This window comes from Balaenoptera musculus, chromosome 9, assembly GCF_009873245.2.
Source record: "Balaenoptera musculus isolate JJ_BM4_2016_0621 chromosome 9, mBalMus1.pri.v3, whole genome shotgun sequence".
Classification (NCBI taxonomy): Eukaryota; Metazoa; Chordata; class Mammalia; order Artiodactyla; family Balaenopteridae; genus Balaenoptera; species Balaenoptera musculus.
In genome coordinates this window covers 37,915,776-37,935,711 of record NC_045793.1, presented here as the reverse complement: position 1 = coordinate 37,935,711, position 19,936 = coordinate 37,915,776, and the positions used below count along the sequence as shown (strand labels likewise).

The 19,936-nt window shown below is 36.8% G+C and overlaps 1 protein-coding gene across 4 annotated transcripts in view; it reads left to right on the top strand.

Moving 5' to 3' along the window:
* Positions 1–19,936, top strand: part of ZNF277 (zinc finger protein 277) — a 115,398-nt gene that overhangs the window by 62,179 nt on the left and 33,283 nt on the right. For all 4 annotated transcript variants that reach the window (XM_036863529.1, XM_036863531.1, XM_036863530.1 and 1 more), the window contains 2 exons: positions 5,015–5,103; positions 5,371–5,453. In XM_036863529.1, the coding sequence (XP_036719424.1) occupies positions 5,015–5,103; positions 5,371–5,453 (172 nt within the window). The remainder of the gene's footprint in view (positions 1–5,014; positions 5,104–5,370; positions 5,454–19,936) is intronic.

Below are 19,936 nucleotides of genomic sequence, written 5' to 3'. Positions count from 1 at the left end.
TCTTTTTCAAATTCTTTTCCCATTTAGGTTCCACAAGGACCTACTGTATATAGCACAGGGAACTCTGCTCAATATTATGTAACAACCTATGTGACTTTTTCTTAGCAGTTATTGGAGGGAGGGAGGGATAGTGAGAGGTTCAATTAGCATGAGTTAATTCTCTCAGAACTTCTTTATTGGTTGAACAATTCTTATATATATATAAAACTTCTCAGAGAGGAGTTGTTGCTTCTGAGTACAATAAGTAATAAAGACAATAAATAATAGATAAGAGGTGGGCTTACCTTGTCCTTTGTAAGAAATAAGCTCTAAAGTTTCCGTTTAAATATATTTAACATTTTCTTTATTGGAACAAAGTAACAGTAAAATTTTCTCAGAGCAAATAAAACAAAAACAAAAGTAAAAGTCTCTCCTTTGAGCCGTTTATTAACATAGTTATTTATACTGAGCTACTCGCTAGCTTTATTCAGTAGATAAAATTTTTCCAGAAGAAAAATGTTAACTCCTTAATTCTTGCCCCTTTCTATATTAGAGTCCACTCATTCAGTGCTACTTTAATAACGACTATATCTCAAATCTTTTATGCTTCTGTCAATAAGCACACCAGTTACAATGGGGAGCTGGCAGGCAAGATGATATTACTACAAGGATTTCTTGTGAGATGTGATTAAAGTTCTTTTACAAGAAAGTATTTGCTGATGACCTAATAATACTTTTATGGCTTTTTAATAAAATATTGAATGCTGTGATAACTGTCCTCCAAATAAAGGGTTCATACCACATATTATTTCTTGGCTTCCTTTATATATTGAGTGGTTGCTTTAACAAACTAAGAAGTAGGAAAAAATGAAGAAGTACTAAAATGATTTCTTAACATGGAACAATAAATTTCAGTGGGTGGGAAAAAATGCCACCAGTGCATGTATTGAACATCTGCTATCTTTAAGACATCTCTCAATTGAATACAATTTATCTGAAAGCTTTTACCAACCACAGGGAAATGGATATATTGATACCTCTTAATTTTAATTATAAACTAAAAAAGTACTATTATGTGATAACTACGATACATCTTAATTTAGGACTTAGGTCAAAGTTTGTTGCAGTTCAGATCTATTTATATAGTATACCACAATAAGATATGATACATAATTGTATATATTTAAGTTATATGGTAGTTTATGGTTGTATTTTGCTTTTGTAACATGATTCTTTTTCCCTTTGATGTTATTGTCACCCAGCCTTTGGTCAGGAGGAGACCACTCAGTTGACACCTTTGTGCCTATTGGACTGGCCTATTACCTGCTTTATCCTTCTTCCCCCAGAAGCTACCTAACAACATCTCAGAGATGGTATCTGAAAAACATCCTTTCCAGAATTCATGACCACTTGTTCATGGAGCAATAAAATAGCTTTTAACCAATGTAAAGACTACTAGACATGAGCATATAACAGTATCTTCTCTCTCTTCATCCCATTGGAAGCCTTAACTATTTGAGGAGGGTAACTGAGGTTCTGTCAGACAGACTCTCCCCATGATTTTAAGTCAGCCGATGTTAGTAATCACTTCCCTTGTGCCTACCACACTGAGGTAAACTGTGGTACAAAACAAATACGTGACGTGAACCTTCTCTTCAAAGATCAAGGAGAATAGGACCCGACATGGAAGTCCTTAGAGACTAAGAGCCATTGACTTTTGGAGTCAGGACATCAGAGGAATCAGTGCCTCTGTAGGCACTGTACCTTTTGCCTAGTCAAGCAGTTCCAATTCAACAGCCCCAAACAGCTGGTGTCAACTTTCAATACTTGGGCAGGAAGTTAGGAGCAGTTCAGACCAAGAGCTGCTTTTAGGTAATATGCTTTTCAGAAAGGGAAGACCTTCCCTCTCCCTTCAGACTTCATGTCTGTACTTCAGTTTTGCCATGTCAAAAAGCATTCTCCTTGGTCTCTAAGGAGGAAAATTCTTCAAGTATCCATTACAACTGTAATTCTAGAGGCTTTCTCCTGTTTCTGCCTTTTTCTGAAATTCTTGTGTAGATTGGTCCTCACGTGACACGAGAAGCATTGTGTTGTAGAAGACTTGAGTTTGGATTTGGAGACAACAGATCCCAATTCTCATCCCAATTCTAACATTCTAATTTTATGACCTTGGGCAGGTAGGGTCTCAGTAATGGTAGCTGCTAATGATTGATATCCTTATGACCATCAACATCATCATAACTCTACTCTTCCCCACCTCAGCCATTTGTGTGTGCCCTCTGACACTACTAGTATAACTATTTTAACTTGCTCATTAAATGTTTGATGAAACATTATCATTGTTGTTTTTGTTGTTGTTTTAGATACCAATATTTCTCTGGAATAAACAAATTCTTTACTACTTTAATCTTATCTAAATATGTTACTTTTTCTTATAATAATAACTTTCATTTATTAAACACCCAGCATGGTGGACACAGCTTTACATGTGTTATCCTGTTTAATTATCAACAATCCATTTTGCAAATGAGTAAGCTGAGTGTCAGAAAGGTTAAAAAATCTTTTAATTCAGGTTCATATCTCTGAATGCAAAGTCCCTGCTCCTGTCTTCCCTGTTGCCTGCAGGGCTGGTGGAGTCAGTTAACAAAACGTCAACCACAAGGGTTGGACCATAGTCTTAATTTAAAAAGCATAACTACTTCTAGCTCAAGATCTATGCAGATAAGAGACTCTTATTGTGTTGACTCTGTTACAGAATTAGTCAATGACAATTCAAAGGACAGTCTGGTCACTAGTATCTGCTCTTACCTGGTCATCTGCTTCATGTAGTTATCACTGCCTTTTAACGAACTATAGGCGCATAGTGGAAATAATATTATAAACGGCTGACAACAACTATTCTGTTTTCTCCAGAGGGTGTCACCCACACAGCCTTCAGTGGAGTAGTAATCAAGAGTGATGAACCTCTCCTTGGTGTATTCTAGTGGTAGCCATGAGGAAACTCCAGATAAAACTTGACTCCCTTTTCTTTCTCTTTCTCCTGGAGGGGAAAGAAAAGCAACTAGTGGGAATGGAAAAGAGGAGAATAAGAGTAACTGTGTAAGATAACTGGGGAGTTGGAGGGTGCTGAAGCTGGCCAGGCTGGCAAAGGGAATAACGTGTCAGCCTTTGTAGGTGCTTTTCCTCTTTTTGTGTACTCTGATGGACCTGAAATGCCTTCTGCTCTGACACTTCTAATGTGGAGCCAGGGAGCTAGACATAGGGTCATGGGTTCATCATTTATAGTATTTATGGTTTGAGGCTGAACTGGAGCCTAAGATACATCATTTTCAGATCTCTTAAAATAAGGTCTAGCACTGTTTTATAAGGAAAGAGTTCTACCCCTTCTTACCATCCAGGTTGACAGCCTGGTTTATACATGAGAAGGAAGAACTAAAGCATGTGGTTCTATTGTTATACATTATTCTTTCACTTCTTTTTTTTATAATTTATTATTTTATTTTATTTATTTTTGGTTGCATTGGGTCTTGCTGCTGCGCGCGGGCTTTCTCTAGTTGTGGGCAAGTGGGGGCTACTCTTGGTTGCGGTGTGCGGGCTTCTCATTGCAGTGGCTTCTCTTTTTGCGGAGCACGGGCTCTAGGCGCATGGGCTCAGTAGTTGTCGCACGCGGGCTCAGTAGTAGTGGCACACGGGCTTAGTTGCTCCGCAGCATGTGGGATCTTCCCAGACCAGGGCTTGAACCCGTGTCCCCTGCATTGGCAGGCGGATTCTTTACCACTGCACCACCAGGGAAGCCCATCTTTTACTTCTTTTACTTATATATATTCTATATTCAGTGTTGTCATCCATTTATATTTTATATTAGCTCATGTCACGTTTTTCTCTTTCTCTCAGACCTCTCTCCCGGCACATTTTTTTTTCCTAATGTATAATGAATGCCCTTTCTATAGAGCACCATGGGTTGGGAAATTAAGAAAAAGGGAGAATAAAAAGGAGTCAAAATACTGGGAGCTGGAGGCTACTTAGAGAACCTTACAGGAATTTTCAAACGCTCTTCTACCTCTTTAAAACATTTAGTGTGGACCTGCTATGTGCAGAACACAGGTGCTATATCAAGCCATTAAATATACTCTTTCTGTGTGCTTTGTCTGTTTAACTAAGTCCATCTCTTGTGCAGGTTTGGTCCTTTGTTGTAAGTTTCCTTTTTTTATCCATCAACATGTAGCCTATAAATTGTCAACTATAGCGTCAACCTTTCCATTTCCTTTTTCCCCCTTGAAGCAGATCACATTCTCTTCTTCTTCTTCTCTTTGATAAATGGAGATTGTAATTGTCAATATAAATCTTGTTAGATAAATGGAAAGATGAACAGCTGTTGAATCCTGTCCTCTTACTCCCTCTTTCATGCAAATAATGCAGGTCTGGGTGTTATGCTTTGCTTTTACATTTAGCCAGTATCCTTCTTCTAACTCAGCTCATTAGATACAGGAATTGCAAGCTTGGCTGTTTTTCTAAAAGCTAAATTTCAGATACAGTGTGGACGTATGGAATTGTTCTATCTTGTTATATAGATATTGAATTTAGACTAACTTCTCATTGCATTATCATGATCTGTTCTTTTGATGTATAAGATAACCACCTAACTTTCAATTTATTGGAAAATGTGTGATAAAGCCTGTTTAATCATTGTTGCATTTTAAATTCATATAAACTTAGATGTGATTTCAAAAAGACTTCATTATCACATAAAAATAATTCATTTTAATTTTCCCATATGTCTGTTTATTGAATTTGGGGATGGTAAAATTTAATCATTTTCATGCCTTTACAGGGTATTGTCATTTCATTAAATATTTATTTTGTATTTCTACAATGCTCTACTGCCTTTCTATTTACAAATTTTCTAGCTAGCAGTTTTCAGTCAACATTTGATTTATTGCTTTAGGGTAATTAAATGTTCTTATAAAATCCTATCATTCTAAAGTAAGTAGTGTATTGAGTCTTCTCACCATTCTTTCTTTTTGATTGTTCTAAGGTACATTTCATATTGGAGGAAAAGGTTCACTGAACAGCCCATTACAGATTTTTGTAGTGTGATAAGAATCAATTCCACAGCTCCATTTGGTAAGTGTACATCTTGACTACCATCTTTTCCCTGCAATCCAAAAATTCAAAGGAATAATCTTTCTTAAATTATAATTCTCTAAAATAATAGCTAAAATTAAATTGCTCTGTTCATGTTGTATAACTTCAGTAAAGCTAAAACAGAACTATATACCAGAAGAGAGATCATCATAGATATAGATAGATATATTTCTCTTAAGAAAGATAAATTTTTTTTGAAAAAGTGATAAATATCATTTCTTATTTATTTTCCTGATCTCTCAACAGAAGAACAAGACAATTATTTTTTGCTGTGTGATGTTTTACCAGAAGATAGAATACTTAGAGAAGAACTTCAGAAGCAGAGACTGGTAAGAGTTATTTTAAAGAATGAGCAGTGTGTTGGAAACACATACAAAATCATTTTTGTTATTGCCCTTTTTTGTTTGTTTTTATTCTGGAAACTTTCAAACATACACAGAAGAGGAGATAATACATAAAGATCTTAAAACAGAAAAGGTAGACACTTGATTGAAGATTAAAGCATTTCATGTTAAAAATGCAGAGAGAATTTTTGGCTTTGTTTTGCTTCCTGGATTATCTCTAAAATAACAACAGAGCTTACACATTTTAGTGTAATTTTAGCTGCCTGACACATGCTAGGGTTCAGCAATCGTGGAAGAATGCCCTCAGCTAAAATTGAGTTGAATTGATTAACTTTTTTTCTCCCTCTGGAATGTGCTATGCACTAGCACTTCTTTTGTTCCCCTTTATGAATTAAGCATATAGTTTGATCGTAATAGTCTTTCTCATTTTCAGCCTTAACGATAAGGACGCTGATTTGAAAATCTCAGCATCTTTAGTCTTTTAAAAAGATAACAGCATACACAGGTGTGAAAATTTTCATTTTCAGAAGTTGAACAGAAATTGGTTAGGTTTTTGAAGTTACTAATTTTATTTAAAAGTATCCAGTTTTCCATTATTTTTCACTAAATCTCAACTATTACTTGAAAATGACTTGCTCTTCCTTTAGTGGTTACTTATAAGTGTTCCCTGTATCTTTGGACTTGGCTAGATATATTGTGAAAGAAAGCTATGATTTCAGTGTTTCTGCTAAATCCTCAAGAGAGCTAGGAGGAAAATAAATCCTGTCTACCAAAGTCATAAGATTTGAGAAAGTCCTCTGAAGCACATTATATTATGTAAACATGAGATGATGTTGTTGGATACTGATTTATGTAAGAAAAAGTATGCTTTTCCTATAGCAACAAACCCAGTGAAGAAACAGGACTTACTGAGTTTCTCTTCTTTCCCTATTGTAATATCTAAGAAATCTGCAGAATAAGGATAAATTGACTGTAAAATTTTATGGATTTTGTTTGGTAGTACTTATTCATAATGTTTTATTTCCATGAGTTTTTTCACTCTTACTCACAGTGGTCTTAATCAAAAATGATCAAACTGACATAATCCTAGTACCCCTATGTATTTCTTTATAAGAACTCAAACTGTAACACAGCAGCCATTACTGTTACTCAATACACAGAATCTTTATTGTATGTCTGTAGACAGACTAAAGTCCCTAGAAATAGGTACATCTATAAAACTTAGATAACCTTTTAAGATTCTGAAACCAACTCCAACATGTGGGTTCTTTCCCCACACCACCATGCAATTCTCTGACACCAGCTGCATGTTCTACAATTCAACGCAGTCCTCACACTGTCTACTCAAAGATAGCATCAGATCCCACAGGTTAAGGGCTCAGTCCCACAAGACTGCCATCCACTTCATATACCAATCGCAAATCCAGGTTGTCACCTGTACTTCCGACCAACTGGCTGTGAACCCCTATAAAGGGGTTCTCATGACCCTCCTTCCTTGGGTTTGATTAATTTGCTAGAGTGGTTCACAGAACTCAGGAAACTAGTTTACTCACTAGGTTACTGGTTTATTACAAAGGATATTAATGAATGTGAATCAACAGCCAGATGAAAAAATACATAGGGTGAGATCCTGAACAAAGAAGCTCTGTCCCCATGGAATTTGAGGCCCACAAGGCAGCATGTAGATGAAGTTCAGAGAGCTTCATCAACCTGGAAACTCTCAGAACCATGTCCTTTTGGGTTTTTATGGAAACCTCATTACTTAGGCATGATTGATTAAATCGTTGACCATTGAGGGGAATGAAAGTTCCAACCCTCAAAATGACATGGTTGGCCCTCGTCCTTAGGTTACCTAGTACTCTCCAAAAATCAGCTCGTTAACATAACAGAAAACACATTTATAGCTCTCAACACTTAGTAATTCCCTGGATCTTAGGAGCTAAGTGCCAGGAATGGGGGCTAAAGCCAAATATACATTTCTTATGGCAGATCACAACATCCCATCTTTTTACCAACTTTATACTTTGTCAAAGTAGTAGATTTGATGAAAGTGAGTGTTATGGCAGCTTAAAAGAAACAAAATATGATGAAATTGCAGTCAGTATATACATACATTCATATTCATTGAATTCCTACTTAACTAGATGATCATACAAAGAAGCACAAGGCATGGTTCATGTCATAAAAGAGTGTACAATCTAGAGAAAAAACGCAAATATGTGTTCTTATCTTGGGAATGGAGATAATGATAGAATGTAGGGCTTGTGAAGATTGAGATAATGCATGTGATATACTTACGATAGTATCTGCTATGTAGAAAGCACTCAAAAAATGTTGCCAGTAATACAAATAACAATATATTGTGTCTTAACAGTGAGATGGATTTGGGTATTTGGAGAGTTGTAGAAAAGGGAGGAAAATACATATGGATCTGTATGTTCAAGGTATATTCAGGAAAGTTAAGTCTGATCTGAAAGATTTTTGGAGGAGTGTGAGATAGGTTTGAAGAGGTGAGATGAAGCTAAATCATGGAAATCCTTTGGTGCCAGGATTGACTTTCTAATGAGAAAGACCCATTGATGTCTCTTCATTGCCCATGAGAGTGAAATGAAGAAAAGACGATAAATGTAGCTGTATAAAAATCCATTTAAAGCTGGCAAGTTCTGACTACAGACCAACTTGGAGATGTGGAAAGAAACTAACAATTACTGAGTGCCAGCCATATGCCATGCCTTTGCATTAGATCCTTGCTTCATAGCAACCCTGTGAGATAGCTATTAAATGCTGTTCTACTGATGAGGAAACTGTGGCATAGAAAGATGATTTTGCCCAGGAGCACTTAGTGAATGAGAAGCAAAGCTGAGGCTTTAAGCTAAGTGGTGTGCCTAATATCTGCCTTTTTAAGCCATGCCACATTGTGCGAGTCTAGTAGTTATTTACTCTGCTTCCCACAACTCTTGTACTCTTTTTTATTCTGGGCTCTGATAGTTGCTCTGTCCTGGATGCTCATGATCTTATAGGTCTATGTAGGGAGGGGATTCAGGCTAGGATTGGACTTTCAGGAAAGCAGAGGAGGCTTACAATAGGCTACCATTGAGAATGGTGGCTAGAAGATCAACAAAAAGAAAAGATTTGCCAAGTAACAGGAAGACAGGCTGAATTTGCAGTCAGACATTTCATCGTAATTTTATGCTCTGTAGTGTGGAAGCAGGAGGTTGGTGTGGGTGATCTTCCTTTGGGAGTTGGCAGTGACGACAGGATGTCTCTCTTTTATGTACAACAAGCTCTACAAGTCAGTAACAGACATTTCCAGAAAGAAGTCCAATGATCAAATGAACCAGTCTTCAACAAAAGTAATAACACACCTTTTTTCTTCTATCAAGTTAACAAGATTTGAGAACAATAACACTAAATGGTGGCAAGAATATTAAAAGACAAGCACTTTTTCAGCCACTTAAAAGAGTGTGAATTGGTATACCATTCCTGAAAGGCACTTAAATGTAGTTTAAACCATTTAAATTGCTTCATGGTAATGGGTATATAATCCAGTCTGTGTTTTTCAATGAACTCAGGTCAGTGTCAGTAGGATCTCAAGTCCATGAGAGAGGACCCTCAAACTAGAGAGGCATTTGCTCTCCTGATTTGCATTAGTGATGACTTGTATAGGTATCGTTCATATGTACTCTCTAATTTGGAACTCTAGGGAATTCCCTGGCGGTCCAGTGGTTAGGACTCTGCTTCCACTGCAGGGGGCACAGGTTCGATCCCTGGTCGAGGAACTGAGATCCCGCAAGCCACGTGGCATGGCCAAAAGAAATTTTTAAATAAAAAATCATTTGGAACTCTAAATAAAGGATTTAGTGTAAATACCTGTGTATGATTTGCTGTTAATTCAAAATGACTTTGTAATTTCTTTGAGGTAGGAATTATGTCTTATATTTAAATATCCTTCATTAGCACTCACTATATTGCTAAGTTCACATTGGTGTTTTTTCCAAGCCCCATTTTTTTGGAAAAAAAAAAAATCTGTTTCTGTGTGAGTGGCTGGAGGCATACAGAATCTAAATGATCCACTTTTTCCATTTTTTTTTAGACCTCACGGGTTCCTTGTGACATTTATGAGATTTGTCTGAGTTCCCAGTTTTCTTTTTGAAGAGCTTGATTCCTACTTGACACTTTGAAATTTTTCATCTGTACTCTGAAGGTGGAACTACAGAATTAGGAAAGATTCTTGAGGGTTTGAATAGCTTGTATACCTTCCTCCCTTTTAGCTTCCTTCTTTAAAAATATTCCCTTGATCCCATCATTCTACCTTAATCTCCTCCAGTGGTTCTTTTCCCTCTTTTCTTTTAAATGGATAAGTTTTCCAAGGTCCCCCATCCAGGGGATGCACTCTCATCAATACCACTGCTATGCTGATGGCTTAAATTTTGGTCCCAGCACACAATAGGCAGTCAGAGTAAATATCCATTGATTGGTTCATCTCCAGCTTTCTTCCTGGCTTACCTCTAAACTCCACTTCTAACTTGCATTATGTTGAACTTTTCCATATGAATTTTCAATCAACACCTTAATTTTAATGTGCCTAAAACTGAACTTATTTTTTTCTCTACGAAAATTTATAGTTTGCTTGTTTCCCTTTTCTTATATAATAGTACCACCATTCCCCTGGTCACTCAGTTTGGAAATTTCTGGAATCATCTTTAACTCATCCCCATACCTAAGTCATTTGTCAAGTCCTGTCAGTTCCACCTTTGAGTCCCATATACATCCTTTTCTTTGCACTCCTAGTGCCTTTTACCTTGTATGTGGAATCACTTCTCTAATCAATTGGCATTGCCTCCAGAATTTTAATATTAAAATACACAGCAGATCATTTTATTCTCCTAAAACCTGCAGTGGTCTTTTTCATCTACATATTCTTAAGCTTTTCTGGGCTCAAACTACATTTCCAGTATCTTTCCCCATTTTTTCTTTCAATTACCCAGGGTCCAGTTTATTCATTTATTTAATAAATATTTATGTTGCCCCAGACACTGTTCTAAATTCTGTTGATATAGCGGTGGATGAAATAAGCCACAGCCCCTGCCCATCTAGAGATTGCACTCTAGTGACAACACTACTTGTCTCACAGTTACTGGTATGTTAGGTGGTTTCAGGAATCTGCTTCATCAATCAGGAATGCCAGCCCCACCTGTGTAAATAACTTACGCCTCAAGACATTGTTCAAATACCACACTTTCCACAAAAGCTTCCTGATGCCACCAATCAGAATTAATAACCTCTTCTAAGCTCTATTAATTCAGTAGTTTACTTGGCTTTTCAATTATAGTTAATTGTTTAAAAATCTTTCTTTCTTACTGGATTAGATGCCTCTTAATGGTTGGGACTATCATGTTCAGTTTTGTATCTTCTCTGAGCCTTGTTCGTAAAGTATTAACTTAAATTTGATCCTGAAGTATTTGTGTGGCATATCTATAGAGCCATATAGTCAGATCTCCCTGATTTAAAGAAGAGAGGTGAAATAATCGAGGCAGACATCTTTAATCACGGGTTACACTTTTCACTTAAGCATAAAAAAATACTAGTTTTTACATTTGCCTACAGTAGAAGATAAATGGCAGTCATAAGCTCCCAGAGCAAGATATAACTTTTAATTAAACTGGGACTAGGGGAGACATCCATTTAGCTGCATCAAAGTGGGTTTTTTTAATCACTATTATAAATGTCAGCTTGAGAGGTCATTCATGACAGCTATAAATATTTTATGAAAATTTTAACCTATATAACAATTTGATCCTCTGGAGAGAAACAGTGGTTTTTTTTGTTTTTTTTTTTAATGCTACTTCATATATCCCACCTCCCCCGACAGTAAAACAACAAAATGAAATTGCATATCTCCCACTAAGAAGATTATTCTCCCTTGTGCCACTTTTCTGTATAGATTTCAGAGGTTTTTAATAAAGGATCACATTATCTCAGTGACTTATAAAGTGTAATGTCAATTTATATTTATACCTTTCCTGCATAATTCCTAGCTTTGTAGCACAAATTTTCTAATTGCACCCACAGTAACTTTCCCAAATATAAGATGATGTTTCGCATTGAATGTAACGTCATTATTAACAGTGCAACAAAGATCAAGTTAGCTAGAGTGACCACTGAGTAATATTAACCTTCAGATTAATTAATGTTTTCATTTAGGAAACAAATGTAAACCCAGTCTGAAACAATACTAAACTGAATCCTAAAGTTTACCACTTTGACCTTCCTCAACAAGAACTTAAATTTTGCATGGCAGTTTTTATATACATTGGCTCTGTGAGATCACTAAGGCAATATCATTATCTCTGTTTAGATGGAAAAACAAGTTTGAAGATATTAGGAGATATGCTCAAGGCCACAGTTATATAATGTATTAAATAGGAAGGGAGGAACTCAAACTCCTGTTTTCCAACTCTAAGCACCATTCTCTATCAGGATTCTTTATCAAATTGGATCTTCCTCTATAAGCAAATGTGACATTTTCAAGATAGTCAATTTTTAGAATTAATAAAAATGGATGAACAGGACATAAATACATATGTAAACAAATAATAGTGTTCTGTTTCCATTGCTAGGAATTTTTTTCATCTACTTTCTTATTATCTTAGGTTAGTCATAGATAGGAATTTCTTATTCCTTTGGGCCTAAGCTGCTTATATTTTCTTTTAACACTTGAAGACAGTGTGTTTTTGGAGTTGCCTCTATCTTTAGAGGAACATAGGGCTATACCTGAGCTTGAGTTTAGCCAGTAAAATACTTCCTCAGACAGATAATACTATACTGATCCATGCCATGCTGATAGCTTCTCTCTTCTTCAGTGTAAATTATTTTGCAGTCTCCCATAGCCACCTTTCCATTTTTAAAAGTCCTCCTCTTCTTGCCTAGGCTGGATTCCCTTTTATCTTTAATACAAATAGAAATAAGGCTTTTCTAGCTCTCATGTGTTTTAACTCTTACATTCTTTTGTTCTGTATTTCAGCTTTTTTTCATTGTGATGACCTATTCCATGTAAATGATTATATCTATATAATTTTGTTCTCCACTAGTTAATTTTTTAAAGATGTTCTGTCTATTCTGTTTCTTCCTTACTCTTCAAAAGCCACCTCACGGAGATTCAAAGTAGGAGAAATATACTGACTGTGTATCCTATGTAGCAAGCAGATGGTTATTGCCTTTATCATTGCAGTTTCAAAAAGGGTAGGATGTAGTACTGATATCTTTCAAAAAGGTGAGATATTAGTCAGATCAAATCTCATGGATTTGGGGGAGTATATCATCATCCAGTTAAGAAATTTCTCTCTGGCTTTTTTGTTTTACTGTTTTTCTTTAGTCATTGACATGTGTTTTCTTACTCGTTTAAGATGTCTTGATATTGCCATAAACTTAAGTCTCCCTCATCTCAAAATGCTGAGAACACTGGGTTTTATTGATTTATTTTAAGAAACTGTATTGTGTCATTGATAATCCTTGTTTTAATACAGTTATTCCTGCCTCTACATGCAACTCATCCTCATGTTTCTTTGCCCTACTCCCAATCTTTCTCCCGAGAACTTGGAGGCAACCTGTGGAAAAGAGCTGGATCCTTTTGTGTCCAAGCCTCCCAGGGACTTAGCCTTTAAAACTTCTTTAAAATTTCAGCTATTTTCTTCCTACTTGCCCTTTTCTTCTCATGCTCTGCCAAAGGTGAAATAGTTCTTGAGTCCCTGCCTCTCTTCAGAGAGCTTGTCACCTTTTGGAATTCAATTTGTCTTTTTGCCTTTTTTTTAAGATTTATTTTTATTTATTTATTTATTTATTTATTTATTTAGGCTGTGCCGGGTCTTAGTTGTGACACGCATGATCTTCTTTGCAGCATGCAGGATCTTTTAGTTGTGGCATGCATGCAGGACTCTAGTTCCCCGACCAGGGATCGAACCCGGGCCCCCTGCATTGGGAGCACAGAGTCTTACCCACTGGACCACCAGGGAAGTCCCTTGTCTGGTTACCTTTTGAGTTCAGCTTTTTGGAGTCAAAATAAGTTGTGTGGGGCTTCCCTGCTGTCACAGTGGTTAAGAATCCACCTGCCACTGCAAGGGACATGGGTTCAAGCCCTGGTCCAGGAAGATCCAACATGCCGCGGAGCAACTAAGCCCATGCGCCACAACTGCTGAGGCTGCGTTCTAGAGCCCGTGAGCCACAACTACTGAGCCCATGTGCCACAACTACTGAAGCCCATGCGCCTAGAGCCTGTGCTCCGCAACAAGAGAAGCCACCGCAATGAGAAGCCTGTGCACCGCAACGAAGAGTAACCCCTGCTCGCCACAACTAGAGAAAGCCTGTGCACAGCAGCAACAAAGACCCAACGCAGCCAAAAATAAAAATAAAATAAATTTATAAAAAAAAAAAGACAAACATGATTGGCACAAATGTCTTTATCCCAGCTTAGCTTATAGCTACAACAATCAAAAGTTGCATGAAATTCAAATGGTCAACATTAGGGCAATGCTTTAATAAGTTACAGTTTATCCATATAACGGAGTATAATGACAGTAACCCCTGCTCCCAGCAGCTAGAGAAAGCCCGCACGCAGCAACGAAGACCCAATGCAGCCAAAAGTAAAAAAAAAAGTTGTGTGGGGTTTTTTCTGTTTGCTTTTCTAGGGTTCTTTAATTATCCACCTTTTTCTCATTGTAAGGATATTCTCTTGTGGCTTTCCTCATCCTAAGCAGAGTGAAATTCTTCCTCCTTCTGCTTTGTTTTAATTAATATCTTAGTGATTAAGTGCCACTTTTGGTTAAAGTAGATGCTTTTCCTCTTTTCATACAATTCAAAAAGACATATACATACATATGTATCTGTCTACTAAAAGAGACAATTGGCTCTACTAACTAGTTGTCATAAATAAATTCCAAAACCTGTTATTGTTTAGTATCTAATCTTGGACCTTTGACCAAGGTATCAGTGAATATTGTATCAGTAAATTACCACATTTAGTTACCTTGGTATACATTTTGCCAGAAGTTTGTCTGTGGAGTATATGCCAGCAAATTATGTCACTCACTGTCAGGTGTTCTTTGGGTACATTCCTGACAGCCCCCCACTCACCCACCCAGTCAGGGCTGGGCAACTGGTGACACCTTCCTTAAAATTTAATCCATGTTAAAAATTGTGACCATGATAAATGAAGTACAACTTTGGAGGCTAGTAGTTGGTGTTGGGAGGGTGAGGTGGGGATTTAAAATGATTTTTCTAGGGGACTCTTTTGTCTAGTGTGTGGCTATCCCCTTGAGTCATTTTTGACAAAGAATTAAATGACTTTCCATGTCAACTCCAGTCCATGTTTAGGACTATGCAGTTTTTTAAGAGAGTGTCAACTCAAATGTCTCCTGGTTACCTTCTAAGTCCAGTGGCTCTGCATCCAAGTGAGAGCTTAGAAAAGTAACATTCCAGCTACTTGACTGGAAGGACAAAGTCAAGAATATTATCAACCGATATTTATAAAAACCATGTTCAGGGAAAATTGTTTAAGGAAGTTCATAATTTTTCTAGGAAATCTTAAACTCTCAACCTCCAATCAAGAGGAAGCAGGTATCTGTATTGTATCATGACAGTTCTTATCTTAGTGAACGTGTTGCTTTCACTAAGTTTTGGGATATGCTTTGGCACGAGAGTCAGCTTTGGAGAATCAGTATGAGAAACAGTCCATCTTGTTTGGTCTGTTTATTCTTGGTATATCGCCCATTATATCACATAGTATACTTATTTTCAATGACTTCTAGCTTCCCAGTGTTAGGCCAAATTTCACAGGACTATCCTCACTTCAAACATCAGCCACAAGTTGGGGGATCCCCAGGCCGCCTTCGCTTCTGGCCAGCTGGCTACAAATTCAGGGGGTTCCCACTAACCCCTCAGGTTCATTAATTTGCTGTAATGACTCACAAAATTCAGGAAAGCACTACATGTATGATTACAGTTTTATTGTAGAAATAGGTCCAAATCAGAACCAGCCAGAGAGATACATAGGGTGAGGTCTGGGAGAGCCCCAAACACAAAGCTTCCATTGTCCCCAGGGATGTATTGCCCTTCTGGCACATCGGTGTATGTCATACACACAGTACTGGCAACCAGGAAAGCTTACCTGAGCTTTGGTGTCCAGAGTTTTTACTGAAACTTCATTAAGCTTGACTGATTGACTAATTGACCACATGGTTAAACTCAAACTCAAGTTCCCCTCCCCTTCCTGAAGTCAGACTGATATCCTGTGGCTCAAAGCCCTAACCCACTAATCATATGGTTGGTCTTTGTGGCATGGCAGTCCCCATTCTGAGTTATCTCATTAGCGTAAACTATCAGGTGGAGTCAAAGGGCCCACCAGGAATAACAGAGGCACTCCAGCCACTCAAGAAATTCCAAGGCTTTAGAGGTTATCTCCTAGGAACAGGGGGAAAAGCCAGCCAAATTCTTTGTTACACAAACTCCTGTCCATCTGCTTCCCTCATCTAAGAAGACTGATAGCCAAATTTGAGGCCCACCTATAAATTTGAATGTGTAGGTTTGGGTGTGTATATAAGTGTACATGTATATTTCTTCTTTTTATTTTTTATCTTCAATTTATGTGCCCATCCCACCCGAATTTTTCTCTCTTCCTTTACTCATTTTTATGCTATATTGTTTTGTAATGACCTGAAATACTTAAATGAAATCATTCCAAATACCTCAGAGATAATACATGGTTCTAGAAATAGAAAGCAGGAGGAATAAGGAGTTCTGCTGCCCTTCTGTGGAGCCTTTGGTCCACTGCTCTACCTTTATTAGGGAGATTTGTTGTGTTCTTTATTGGAGGAGGGCAACTGGGCTCCTGGGCTGAGAATTCCTGGCAGGTTCTGCCATGCTGCTGCCTTTGAGCTAGGTTGGGAGGGAACCTTCGGAGTGTGCGATTTTCTCTCATAGTCACTCATACAGCCATTTAGCCAGGAAACTATTGTGAATCTAATATGTCAGTATCAATAAAATGTTTTTGATATCTGTAATTAATAACATCAGCCTTAGTTTTACTTCCTTATGTTAATGCAAGCTGTTTCCATTGGATTTGTCATTTAAGCATCAGTTTTTTCTTTCCTGTGTACAAATACTTACCTAAATTGACATTTTCTAAATTGCTTTTTCCCAAATTGGATGATTTTTATAATTTCCAACCTAACTCACAAATTTCATTTTCTACCTATATGTCAGTCCCCTGTGACTACGTTGCATGCCATCTGCTGTGTCTGCTGTTTCATTAATGTTTCCTCTGCTTCGGCTTATGAATAAAGATAAAAGACTATGTATGCACTGACCCCTTTGCTACCATTCTTGACACTTTAAACCAATTACATAAACATACAGCTTGTTATTATGACTCTTTGCCTAATACATCAGCTGTATTCTTACAGCTATGGTTTTTATCCAAGCCTATTTTTTATCTGATTTCATCAGCTGCTTTGGGAAGTTCCAACATATAACATCTGTGACGTCCTCTTCATCCCTCTATTCTATAAATCCATGAATAAAATCTAGTATATCTACCCAGCATGGGATTTTTTAGAAAAATAAAAGCACAAAAATGGTGGCTTGGATTTGCACATCTTTGTGATGCTTTCTATGGATTGTCTCCTAATATTATATTTTTCTGTTCATAAGTGACTTCAAACATATGCTATGATTAATCCTATCAGATACCAAGCTTAACAAAGGAAGAAAGGAAGGAAGGGCAGGAGGAAAGAAAAAAAAAATTTGTTCTTGGTTGCCCAAGTGTCTTCTACCCAGTTTCTTCCTCACTAATTCTTGATCAGCAGCAATCAACATGTGTGCTACAGAAGAAGGAGATACAGAATCATTAAAGCTGAGTGTTGTTTTGTCACATCATACCAAGTTAGCAGCAGTGGGAATAAGGGTGGAGGGACATAGTGGTGATGTGGCTCTCTTTTACCTAGATTCCTCCTGACTGTTCAAGGGGTCTGAGGAAGTAGAGACCATAGGAAACAGAGCACTTCCATTCAACGGTTATTGCTTACTCCTGTCGGTGAGGCACGGTAGGGACTACAAAGATGAACCTAGCAGTTCTGCCCCTTAGCAAGCTTTTTACCTGGTGGGGTACATTACATAAAAGTAGTAAAATTAACAAGGTTTTCCTAGCAGTCATCCATATACTTTAGAAGACCATTATTGAGTTGGGAAAAGTTTCCCTTTGCCAGACATCAGAGCCTAAGTCCCAGGCTGGTTAGTTATTTTGTGGTTTATGATTTAGAGAGTGGGGAAATCGGATGGATGAAAAAAAAAATTTTTTTTAAGAGGAAGGGGAGGGGGACAAAGATTTGGTGGCAGGGCACCCAACAACCAAATGAAATGTGTGAACCGAGGATGGTCTTGGTGGGAGTTGGGGAAGAGAAGAACATTAAAAGACATTCTTGGGACAGTTGAAGAAATTTAAATATTGCCTGGATGTTACATACTATTTTGGAATTATTATTGATTTTCTTAGGTATAATGATAGTGGCACCATGGTTGTATATAGGAGAAAGTCCTTATTAGAAGAGGGATGCTGAAGTATTTGAGTGAAGTGTCATGAGGTCTGCAGCTCACTTTCTTACTTTCAAATGATTCAGCAAAACAAAAGATGTTTAGTGCTCAATATATATGTGTGTATAGTGTGTATGTGTGTGTCTGTGTTTGTGTGAAGAGAGAGAGGGAAGCTGTGGTGAAATGTGAACAATTATTGAATATATATATTGAGTATAAGAATGTTCATTGTACTAGCCTTTCAACTTTCCTGTTTGTGAAATTTTTTATAATAAAAAATGGTAAGAAAACAAGAGACACTGACAGAGTTACGTGACTTGAATAGCTTCCAGGTTTACTAACTCATTTGGCATATCATGACATAACTGTCAGCAAAGCCAATTTCAACAAATAAATGAGAACTATCTTCTTAATTTACTGAATTGATTACAACAGGATGATGAAAGCTCTTATAGGATATAATAGTTGCGGAAATAAAATGATTTCTTTTGCATCTTCACATGATTTATTTTATGTATAAGTAAAATTTGATTAAAAGTGTATATATTTCGTGTTCCTATATTAAGAAATAAGAATAATTTCCTATTTATTTTATAATGTACAGACAGACATTTCATAGAGTAGGCTTTATTAGAGTAGATAAGAGGGAGAGCATGTTGCCATTATTTTATTTCTTAATATGTTTAAAGAATAAAACAAAAACAATAATGTTCTACTTCAGTATACTTAGTTTCCTTAATTGTTGGATTTAATAATTATCATTCTAGTTCATTTCCTTATCTTGACTTGCATCTCCTGTTTCTCTCAAAAAGTCATCTTAGTGAGAAACATGAATTGATAGTTATGCTTTTAAGGTATATACTTATTAAAAGTATATATACTGTATTAAAATGAAAGCGATTAAGTGAAAAAAAGTAAAAACTTGTTCTCCAAATTCCTATCCCATAGCAATATAAAATTCTCTATGTAACTCTTTATATTTCTAAAAATTATCAGTTGTGAGTTTTAAAAAAAAACAGCTACTTTAGAACTTTTAAATTAATAACCAATAATAAATTCCACTTTTTAGGATAGTTTACATATACAGTAGGGTATTGTCTTTGTTTAAATAAATATCAACTTACTATTGCTGTGGAAAGCTCTCCATTTTATAGTCTATATGAAATGCCAGTCCTATATGAGTAAGAGATAATCAAGTGTTTTATAAACTCCTCTCCTTTGAGAATTTCATTTTGATTTTCAGGAGAGCATTCAGATTTGTAGTGTGTATGTTGTTGCACTGGGGGTGTAAATTTAGTTATCATGTATTTTTAAGACTCTACTGTAATGAATTATGTACATGTGACATAAAGAAGCTCATGTTCTCTTAGTGGAGATGGTTGGGACATAGTTTTCTTGAAGACCAAGCAATATAGATATCTATGGAACACTACATACTGTGGTGGCAAAAGAAGATATTTCTAGCACAGAAGTGGTCAGGGTCAATCCACGTTATGATTTGTAGAATGTTTCAGAAGCAATTTAGAGATCACCAGAACCTAAGTCCTAGAGAAGCGGCATGCGCAAGGCCACATTTAGAGCTAGTCAGTCACTAAAACAGGACAAGAATACACATCTCCTGAGTCCCCATCAGTTGTTGTTCCCACTCACCACAGAGATGTAGTGTTTGAACTGAGCTCTGAAGGATTAGGGAAGAGAACTCCAGTTGGCAAAGATGGATGAAAAAAAGAGAGAACAGTTACTCCAGACCATTGAGTGGCCTGAGGAATCACAATAAGTAACTGAGAACTGCTATTGAGAAGAGTAATACACAGATTATAGCAGATGTTCTTGTTTTTCCCTGTAACAGAGTTTATATGGGGAAGCAATGTAAGAGAAGGCTTTTA